Source organism: Tupaia chinensis, unplaced genomic scaffold, assembly GCF_000334495.1.
Source record: "Tupaia chinensis unplaced genomic scaffold, TupChi_1.0 Scaffold149383_1, whole genome shotgun sequence".
Classification (NCBI taxonomy): domain Eukaryota; kingdom Metazoa; phylum Chordata; class Mammalia; order Scandentia; family Tupaiidae; genus Tupaia; species Tupaia belangeri.
In genome coordinates this window covers 2,998,449-3,009,748 of record NW_006209227.1, presented here as the reverse complement: position 1 = coordinate 3,009,748, position 11,300 = coordinate 2,998,449, and the positions used below count along the sequence as shown (strand labels likewise).

General features: G+C 43.3%; 1 protein-coding gene across 6 annotated transcripts in view; it reads left to right on the top strand.

Moving 5' to 3' along the window:
- Nucleotides 1-11,300, top strand: part of USP40 (ubiquitin specific peptidase 40) — a 102,240-nt gene that overhangs the window by 48,961 nt on the left and 41,979 nt on the right. For all 6 annotated transcript variants that reach the window (XR_001369898.2, XM_014585253.1, XM_014585252.1 and 3 more), the window contains 5 exons: nt 558-642; nt 2,503-2,573; nt 3,165-3,487; nt 6,729-6,852; nt 8,462-8,519. Coding sequence is in view for 5 of the 6 variants with exons in the window: in XM_014585253.1 (XP_014440739.1) it covers nt 558-642; nt 2,503-2,573; nt 3,165-3,487; nt 6,729-6,852; nt 8,462-8,519 (661 nt within the window). In the remaining variant the exon portion in view is untranslated. The remainder of the gene's footprint in view (nt 1-557; nt 643-2,502; nt 2,574-3,164; nt 3,488-6,728; nt 6,853-8,461; nt 8,520-11,300) is intronic.

The following is an 11,300-nucleotide window of genomic DNA, read 5'->3' as shown; positions in this document are numbered from 1 at the left end:
CTTCTTCCATCTTTTAATAGGGTTGATCATCTTTTTTCCAAACAGCTTTTTTAGTTCCTTGTGTATTCTGGTTATCAGTCCCTTATCTGATGCAAAATTTACAAAAAATATTTTCCCATTCTGAGGGCTGTCGATTCACACTAATTACTGTGTCTTTGGAAGATTGAAACTTAAGGAATAAACCCTGTCGTCTGTTACATAAGCTGGTAAACTTACAGTGGGAGACATCCCTTCCCGATAACTAGAATAGGCGTGCAGCCAGAGGCGGCGCTCCTCTCCCAGGACACCGCCGAGTAAGCAGAGAAGCTGTGCTCGCCTTTGTGCGTGTCAGAACCAGTCGGTGATGGATGAGATCAGCCACCTTGGGATCCGATGAACTAAACTCCACGTGATGTCTTCTTTCTGGTTTTTGGTGTGGGTAGGGATGGGAGCGTTCCTCACCTGCTCCCTCTGTCATCTATGTATGTAAATGGGCACAGCGCTCTTCTCACGTAGCCTGGAAATGTGATATGTACGCTACATCTCATCCTTCTCTTCTCTTTCGGTAATTTCTTTAGCTGTTAGAGTTTTGGGAAGGAGACATGGTTCTCAGTGTGGCAAAGCTCGTGCCGGCAGGACTTCATCTTTATCAGACACTGGATGGTAAGATACATATGAAAACACAGCTTGTTTTGTATATTTATATTTTTGCCATTTTCTACTCTTTGTCAGCCCTCCTGCCACTACTGCTTTCTTAACTACATAGATTGTCATCACTTTGTTGGTTTTCCAAAAGAAATAATTTGGCCCAGCCTCTGTGGTGCAGCTGGTAGCATGCCAGACTGCAGAGTGGAAGCCACAGGCTGCCCATGGTCCAGTAGAACTGAAAACATACCAAATGCATGCCCAGGTACCCAGAATCCTGGCAGGCTGGAAGATTGGAGGGCTAGGATTGCAGTGTGGCCCAACCCTGTGGAAGGTGCTTTCCTCGCTCTGTCTCTCTCTCGTGTGCACACGCTCTATCATAGACAAGTGAATTTAACAGTAATCGTTGATTCCAGCCCACCCTCACTGCATACTGACCTGCGGTGCTAGGATTGGTCCCGGCCCGCTAGGCCCTGCGAAGGGCACCCCCATGTGTGCTGCCCTTGCTCTCTATCATGCATCTCAGAAAAACTTTTAAAAAAGAAAGAATTTATATCACTTAAAATTTATCAAATTTATATGATGTGCGACATTTTCTGTCATGGAAATATTTTATATTCTCTGCAATTATGGCAACTTGTCCACGAGAAACAGTTTTAAAGGCTTTAGAATGTTTTTTATATGACCACAAATTGTTGAGCAGAATTATTTGAGAGTTTATGTGGGAAACTGCACATCAGCGAGTCTGCTGAGGCCATTTTATGAGTCTTATACTATTGCCATTTTAAGGAAACCTTTAGGTTTTGATTTCTCAGTGAGCAAACAATCATACAACACCAAAAGCCACAATTGGCTCCCCTTCAAAACCACACTCTGATTGGCAACAAACCCATGGCACTCACCAATTGGTGAGCCTAGAATCCCTCAGATTTGCATATTCAGCACCTTATGATTGGTCAATCTACAATCCTTCATTATCATATAAGGCAACCAATCATGGCCCACCAACATGTATATAACCACGATCCTTGGCCCATAATGAACGGACGGTCCTGAAGAGTTCTAACACTGTGTCGTCTCCGTGCTGTTCACCCTGTCTCACTCCTTCCCTCAGGAAACCTGTTTGACTGTCCTGCAGGTCGGGGCAAGTATAGAAGTATTTTTTTCTTTAAATATTAACAACACAGTGATAATGAGAGTTGTGACATTTATTTCGAGCTTCACTACGTCAGATGCTATGATAAGTATCATTTGATTTTCACAAAATTCTTTCATCTCTGTTTCATAAACTGGGCAGCCAAAGCTCAAGTACGAGGACAGAGGCTAATCAGCGGCAGAACCAGGGCCCTGTGGTGCCCGCCAGCTCCTGTGCACGGCGGCCTGAACCTCCTGTGCTCTGTGTGACTCTTGGGCCGCACTGCCATGCTCCCGGCTTACATGCAGCATTTTAAATTAAAAACGAAAGCAGTATATGATCATATTAATATGATAAAAATAGTTACTGCCTTTTTTATTAATTTTTCTTAATAAAAGTGCTTTCTCAGGCCAGCTGATGGTATAGTAGTTAAGGTGGCAGAATGCTACATGGCCTACTGGGCCGTTCAAGTTCTAGACCTGGCAGCTTGAAAAACACGCCAAGCATGTGTGTGTATGTACTCAGAATCCTGACGGACTGTGTGGCCATTCCCCTGGGGAGTGGTGACTCTCCCTTGCCCTCTGTTTCTCTCTCTCTCCAGTGAGTGCACATGCCCTATAGCAAAAACTTTAAAAAAGAAGAATGCCTTCTCAACTAAATATTTAAGTGTCTCAAGTCTGTCTTTAGCTAACTTGTTTTGATGGTTACAATGAGTGATCTCACCGATAACCTCATCTTTCTAGGAGATGAACTGACTCTGTGTGAAATTGAAATTGCTGATGGGGAAGACATCTTTGTATGGAACGGGGTGGAGGTAAAACATTACTAAGGAAATAGTCGTGATAATTTTGAATTTTTAAAAAGTCTTTGTAAAGAAAACATATTGAGCATCTGTGGAGGCAGTTAGGTGTTAGAATACGCTGGCGCGTCCAGTCGGCTTCAGGTGCCGTCAGTGTGAGTTGTGCATGTGGCTGATGCCAGGCTGTGCCCTGCAGACCTCCATCGTGTAAATAACTGCCCAGTCTACGCTGTAGTAGGAGGTGATGGCTGAGCTGAGTGCGGGGCTGGAGGGGCTTGGAGGAGGATGGTGAATCCTCTCAGGAGTGGGGCGAGGACCACCTCAGCCACTCTGGATTCTCATTGGCTCAGCTCATGCATCGCCTGGGCTTCTGCACCTCCACTGATAATCCGAATTCTCTCTGCTCCTGTCCAGATTTCCCTCCTAAAAAATAAAAGAGGAATAAAAGTTTCAAAGTTGTTTTGATAACTTAAAAGACATTTGTGAAATCTTTATTTTACTTGGACAGAATGAGGGTGGTTTGAAGAGTAGTCGTTTTCTGTTACTTTGTTGACTTAATTCAGACAGATAGAAACTTTACTAACAGTGGTCTCCATGTTCCTGCAGGTGGGCGGAGTCCAGATCCAGACCGGTGTTGACTGCGAACCTCTGCTTTTAAACGTGCTTCACCTGGAAACAGGCACGGCCGGGGAGAAGTGTCAGCAGCTGACAGAATCTCCACACGTCTTCCCGTCGAACGCGGAACTGGGCACCGTGTTCACGGCCTTGGCCATCCCAGCAGGCACCATCTTCATCAGCGACGCTGAGCCCACAGGGCAGGAGGGCTGGACCGCTGTTCCCAGAGAAGACCTGAAGAAGACTTTCAGACAACAGGGGCTCCGAGATGGGAGCTCCCTCTTAGTTCGGGATGCTGCTGCTGACGAGAGCAGGTAAGTCACTCCAGAGAGATGGGAGAGTCTCTAGAAGTTCTCTCAGTCAAGTACCATCAGGAGAATGCTAGCACTTCATTTTGGGGGTAAGAGTTCAAGGTTTCTGTATTCCCAGACGTTGCGTTCTAAGTATCATATGTAGGGGTGTTTGAGGGTATGCCACTTCGAGGAAGATGGTTGTAGTGATTTTTCAGTATATATAGTGACAAGGTAATGTAGCTGTCTGTCCCTGGTTTTATCGTTAGATAAAACAGATGTAGATAGATACAGTCTAAATTAGTTGGCTATAAAGCAAAATCCTATCAAATGAATTCTGATCAGCACCAGTTATAAAACTAAATGCACATTCTCCCAAAGAAAACTCCTGGATTGTTTATGGGGGCATATTATGATCATGGTTAAATTTTGTTTCGCTGTTTTGTTACAGCAGTCCTATTGGGCAATTCAGGTTTTCCTCATAATCTTTTCTCTTGGGAGCTTTCTAGCTGCCCAAGGAGGGCAGTTACTTGGGAAATTGCATCCTGCTCTCCTGCAGTCACTTTTGACGCTGCAGCCCACTGCTCTGCATCCCTTGGGCTGTCTGTGTCTGCAGTCAGCACGTCTACTGTAGCTGTACATACTGGATTCCACACACCGAAGACGCTAGGCTCCCAGCTTCGCCAGTCCTGTGCACCTATTGCCGGCTGCAGGATCTCTGCGTGTTACAGCGGAGCTCTGGGGACTGTTTATTTTGTACTGTGTTTACCACGATGGCTCTTTGGTGTTTTCCAGACATGCATTTCCCCCCTTGTTACTAAGAAGGCCAGTTGTGTAACCCCTGTAAACAGCAGTATCACTTGTTACGACTTGAGAAATGCAGAAGTGGAGACAGAGACCCAAGCAGCATCTCCGTGTTGCTGCTGGACCCTGCTCTCACCCCTGTTTGTAGCCCTTCGTGTGGCTGCGTGGTACCTATACGTGGACCTGACAGTTTGCCTAACCCTGCACCTGCGTGAGGCAGTACAACACAGTGGAGGAGGGGGACCCTGGAGCCAGCGGCCCGGGTCCATTCAAGCCTTCCATGTACCTTGTGCCATGGGCAAGTTATTTCATCTCTCTCTGCTCAGTCTCTTCAACTGTAAAGTGGGGATAATAATTGGTACTAGCTTCATAGAGTTCTGGAGATCGAAAAAGTTAAATACCTGGGGCCAGCAGGTGGCATAGTGATTAGAGTCCTGGACCCCCACATGGACAACTGTGGTTCAAGTCCCGGAACTGGCAGCTTGCTTGCTTCGCTTTCTCACTTTGTCCCTCTCTCTCTCTGTCTCTCTCTGGTTAAAAAATAATGATAATAAATAAAATTAAGTAAATAAATCTTTAAGAAAAGAAAAAGTTAAGTACTTACAGAGGGCTTGCACATAGGCAGTAAATGTTTTAGCTAATGTCCATCATGTTGTCATCATCATCCGGTTTTCCATTGTTCTGAGGAAGTTTTCAGGGTACACCTTATGCTTAAAATTTTGTTATCTCTAGCCTTGCTAGCATGAGGGGGAGTCTCAGAGTGCAACAATAACTGAAGTAGAGTAGAATTTCTACACCCAGTTGCTGCTTGCAGTTGGCCGTTTACCAGATCCCAGACCTAGAAGCCATGTGTGACTGGGTTCAAGTCCCTGCCTCGTTGGCCTGAAACATGCAGGGCACACAAGCACATGCCCAGGATCCTGGCAAGCTGGAGGACGGGAGGAAGTGGGCTGTGGTGTGACTGAGTGGAAGGAATAAAGAGAGTAGAATTCTGCCTTAGAACTCTCATAGAAGCTCCCAAAGAGGGACCAGCAGTTGGCATAACAGCCGTTTTGCTGGACTCCCATGTAGTTGATCACGGTTCAAGTCCCAGACCCGGTGGTTTAAATTCACGCTGGGCGAGTGTGTGTGTGTGTGTGTGTGTGTGTGTGTGTGCCCAAGATCCCGAGAGGAGAATGGAAAAGGGATTGTGACATGGCCATCCCCCCTGGGGGGCGATTTCTGTCTCTCTGTCTTTCTGGTGAGCGCATGCGCCCTATAGCAAAAACCTCTCCAAAAAAAAGACTCCCAAAGAAAACTTCTGCTAGTTCATTAATGCCTCTATGTGAAGTAGAAAAAAGTCACCCCTCCCTCCAGACCCTTTACTACTGTCTGTAGGAAAATTCTGCGCAAGATACTCTACTCCCGCCACTAGCATAAAGCAAACTCTCTAATGAAATACAAATGTGCGGTGGGTACAGTGCTCAGGACACCCCTTGGATGTGGCCCTGGAGTTCTGTGGCTGCTCTGTGTACCCGAACCCAGGTCCTGCAGGGGCTCCGGTGTAGGTCCTCATCCACAGCTCCCCAGTGAGGCAGCCTGCAGGTGGGAGTCAGCCACTGACCACTCATTACAGCAGCTCCCTGTATGGAGCAACAACTTGCATCTAAGTCTGGGAACATTTGGGGGGTGGGTGACTTCTCGCTTTGTGTCTCTCTGTCTCTCTCTGTCTTTCTGGCGAGCACACGCCCTATAGCAAAAACTCTCAAAATATAAACAAACAAACTAATCTATGGTCTATAAAAATGTTTGCCTTAATTGAGTAGAATTGTGTTGCCTCCCCAAAGCTAATTTTTATATTGGACTCTAATTCATTTTGTAGTATCTTTATTCAAATTTAGTATTTTTTCACCTGAAAGATGTTAGGTGATTTATCCAACAAATAAAACTCAGTTGGTTAGGGAAAAAGAAAAAGGAAGAAAAAGAAAATCATACTGGGCACATGTGCATGGATGCACAAAATCCCACAGGAGAATGGAGGAGAACAGGTTGCAGTGTGACCCTCCACCCTGAGGTGGGCTTTCTCACTTTCTCTCTTTCTCCAGAAAGAGCACATATGTGCCTTATGCAAACTAAGAAAAAAAGTGACATTTAAAACTATGTGTTTTTTTTGGTTTTTTTTGTTTTGTTTTGTTTTGTTTTTTTAATTGCCAGAGGACGTGTATACTTGCCAGAGAGAGAGTTCCAGAGAGAGAGAGGGAGAGCACCCCCCCATGCCCAGTGTGACATGGTCGTGCCACAGTCCCTTCTCTTCCAACCTGTGGGATTTGGGCACACATGTATATGCACCCTGTGTGTGTTTTTCAGGCTACGGGGCCAGTACTCATACTGCAGTCAGCTATGTTGGGTCCAGTTCCCCTAATGAGTAGCCTGCAGAGCCAGCCCTAAAGACATATTTTTAAAAATACCTTTTTACCTACAGTTTGTTGCCCAAGCAAGAGAAATGGATCAATAGGATGAACGAGATTGACTGCCTCGAAGTTAAAAATTTATGCCAGCTCGACTCTGAAGAGGAGCAAGTTAAAATACCAGCAACTGCTAACACGGTGAGTAGCTGACCTTCGGAGCTGGACTGACAGGTTTTCAGTTAACCAGATTTTATTTAGAAAGCAATACTTTAATCTTTCAGGCTTTCAGTTCTCTCAGTAGACTCCTAAATCTTACAAAATTGACTTTTTAATATTTGCTTATTATGTGTTTACCTATATATTTTTTAACCCTGAGGCTTTAGAATTAGAATGTGTGAGTTATCTATTTAGGTAGCTCCGGGACCCCTCTGGCTTGACAAAATAAAATGCTGTTTTCAAGGGTCTTTTGTGTACTTTTCTTTTTTCTTTTTTTAAAGAATTATGTATTCATTTATTTTAATTTGACCAGAGAAAGACAGACACACAGAGAGAAGGAAAGTGAGAAAGCAAGCCACCAGGTCCATAACTCGAACTGTGGTCGGCCATGTGGGAGTGTCCAGCACCTTGACCACCACGCTACCTGCTGGCCCTTCTGTGTACTTTTTAAACCAGGTGTATGTATGTTTTGTTTTTGTGTTGGGGCTTTGTTTTTGTTTTGTTTTTTAGTTTATCTTAAATTGTTCTCCATTGTACTCTGTATTCTATATAAAACCTACTACTCTAATTTTTTAAAAATAATTATTTGTTTTATTTTATTTGTTTATTATTTTTCAATTTGACCAGAGAGGGAAAAAGGGAAAGTGAGAAAGCAAGCCACCAGGTCCAGGTCGTAAACAGGTGGTTGCCCATGTGGGAGGCCAGCACCTTAACCCCTATGCCACCTGCTGGCCCCAAAGCCAACTGCTTTAAAAAGAGGTTCCTTCAATTTTCCATTTGAAGTCTGTGATACTGGCTTCCTTAAACATTATCTCAGGAAACATCTTTTTATTTTCACTGTAGTTCTAGATTAAGTTTTTTTATTCTATAACAAGTTAAAAGAAACTTACCTGATGATTGGAGTTTTCATATAAATATTATAATTTCTTAAGATATATTAATATTAGTGGCTACAACAGAGGGGACATTAAGATTAACATGTTAAAGTTTGGGAGACCCAGTACCCTGGCCCTAAGTGAGAGACCTTGGTGAAATTCTTCATTAGGTCATTCCTTGTCTCTGGCTCAGGGTAGGGTACTTGGTAGGTTGGAGTAGATGATTTCTGACATCAGTTTACCCTTAAATTTCAAAGATTTTATGCCCCAGAGGAAACTAGCTTAAACTAAAGAACGGAAACAATAAAGTAATTGAATTTTTAGACAATGCGCTTCAGACCATTTATGCTGCTGGTCCAAATGCAGAGTCCTCAGTGCGGCCGCCTGCCGTTTCTTTCGCTCGCCCTCACATAAGGTCAGGGCTTTATCAGCTCATGCTTTCCCAGCTGGAAAGCTCTCCCTAGTTTTCTCTAGTAGCTCCTCTGCCCCGATTAACACCAGTTTGTAAACACGTCACTATGAAGATGGATTCTGTGCTTGCTTTTTACCTTGTGGGGACAGTCCAAGGATGGAAAACACATTAAGTAGTCAAAAACTGCCAAACGTCAGGTAACTAATCTCGAATAAGCTGCGTGTGCACCTTGACAATCTTCATTTTCGTCTCTTCCCATTGTTTTCAATTTATACACAGTCATTAGTTTATTTCTCTATTTTAGGTGGTGTCTGATATTCGAATTAAAGCCATAAAGGAATTTAAATTAATGAAGGAACTAGGTAACCATTTCTGTTTGCTTTTTGGTTTAACTTAGTTTGGGTTTTTTTTATGGAAAAAATATGGGAAAGGACAAAAAATCATTCAGGAAAAACTCACCTACCACCCAAAATGGACAAACGTTAACATCTTGTCATGTGCTCATTTTCGTTTGAAACATTACAGATGAAGTCCTCTATGTTCTCCTCAGACCTAGCCTGTCTCCCTCCCCAGATGCAGCCAGTATATTCGATTTGATGTGTATCTCGTCCACGTGTTAGTGTTGTACGCTGCATGTCATACCTACACAGCTGTGTATACTTACAGAGCTTTACGTTGATATGAATCCCGCCATACTGAAGATAGCATTCTGCCCAGTCGTTATTTACTCAGCATTAGGTTTTCTTTAACAACTTCCTTGAGGTATAATGTGCATACCATAGAGCACATTCTTTCTGGTGTGTAATTCAGTGATTATCAGTAAACGTGTAATTGTGCTGGTATCACCACCACTGTCCATTGTAGGGTATTTGCATCACTCCAGAGGAAAAAATCCCTCATACTCATTTGTACTCAGAGCCAACACCAATGTCTAATATTCTTTTTGTCCCTGTAGACTTGATTTTCTGGATGTTTCATAAAAACAGGACCTTAGGGAACCAGCAGTTAGCGTAATGGCTATGTCGCTGGACTCCCACGTAGTCGATCGTGGTTCGAGTCCCGGACCCAGTGGCTTAAACTCACACCGGTATATTACATTGGATTACATATAACTTTACAGTGTATTACATTGCTTTTTCAAAAGGGAATGCCATGCATGTCAGTCAGTACAAAGACATTAATCTCCCCGCTTCAACATTCGATATCTTTTCTATGTTTTCCCCAATCATTAAAGAGATATTTTTGTTATAGGGCACATGTGCTCACCAGAAAGAGAGAAAGAAAGTGAGAAACCACCTCCCCACCCCAGAGGGGCTGGCCATGCCGTAATCCCTTTTCCTCCATTCTCCTCTCAGGATTTTGGGCACTCAGGAACATGTGCCCAATGTGAGTTTCAAGCTGGGCAAGATGGGCAAGATCTGGGACTCTAACCCCAGTTAACTACGTGATAGTCCAGCGCCTTAAGCACTATACTGCCTGCTGGCCCCAATATATACATTTTTATAGATAGCCAACTGCTTTAAAAAGAGGTTCCTTCAATTTTCCATTTGAAGTCTGTGATACTGGCTTCCTTAAACATTATCTCAGGAAACATCTTTTTATTTTCACTGTAGTTCTAGATTAAGTTTTTTTATTCTATAACAAGTTAAAAGAAACTTACCTGATGATTGGAGTTTTCATATAAATATTATAATTTCTTAAGATATATTAATATTAGTGGCTACAACAGAGGGGACATTAAGATTAACATGTTAAAGTTTGGGAGACCCAGTACCCTGGCCCTAAGTGAGAGACCTTGGTGAAATTCTTCATTAGGTCATTCCTTGTCTCTGGCTCAGGGTAGGGTACTTGGTAGGTTGGAGTAGATGATTTCTGACATCAGTTTACCCTTAAATTTCAAAGATTTTATGCCCCAGAGGAAACTAGCTTAAACTAAAGAACGGAAACAATAAAGTAATTGAATTTTTAGACAATGCGCTTCAGACCATTTATGCTGCTGGTCCAAATGCAGAGTCCTCAGTGCGGCCGCCTGCCGTTTCTTTCGCTCGCCCTCACATAAGGTCAGGGCTTTATCAGCTCATGCTTTCCCAGCTGGAAAGCTCTCCCTAGTTTTCTCTAGTAGCTCCTCTGCCCCGATTAACACCAGTTTGTAAACACGTCACTATGAAGATGGATTCTGTGCTTGCTTTTTACCTTGTGGGGACAGTCCAAGGATGGAAAACACATTAAGTAGTCAAAAACTGCCAAACGTCAGGTAACTAATCTCGAATAAGCTGCGTGTGCACCTTGACAATCTTCATTTTCGTCTCTTCCCATTGTTTTCAATTTATACACAGTCATTAGTTTATTTCTCTATTTTAGGTGGTGTCTGATATTCGAATTAAAGCCATAAAGGAATTTAAATTAATGAAGGAACTAGGTAACCATTTCTGTTTGCTTTTTGGTTTAACTTAGTTTGGGTTTTTTTTATGGAAAAAATATGGGAAAGGACAAAAAATCATTCAGGAAAAACTCACCTACCACCCAAAATGGACAAACGTTAACATCTTGTCATGTGCTCATTTTCGTTTGAAACATTACAGATGAAGTCCTCTATGTTCTCCTCAGACCTAGCCTGTCTCCCTCCCCAGATGCAGCCAGTATATTCGATTTGATGTGTATCTCGTCCACGTGTTAGTGTTGTACGCTGCATGTCATACCTACACAGCTGTGTATACTTACAGAGCTTTCCGTTGATATGAATCCCGCCATACTGAAGATAGCACTCTGCCCAGTCGTTATTTACTCAGCATTAGGTTTTCTTTAACAACTTCCTTGAGGGATAATGTGCATACAATAGAGCACATTCTTTCTGGTGTGTAATTCAGTGATTATCAGTAAACGTGTAATTGTGCTGGTATCACCACCACTGTCCATTGTAGGGTATTTGCATCACTCCAGAGGAAAAAATCCCTCATACTCATTTGTACTCAGAGCCAACACCAATGTCTAATATTCTTTTTGTCCCTGTAGACTTGATTTTCTGGATGTTTCATAAAAACAGGACCTTAGGGAACCAGCAGTTAGCGTAATGGCTATGTCGCTGGACTCCCACGTAGTCGATCGGGGTTCGAGTCCCGGACCCAGGGGCTTAAACTTCACCC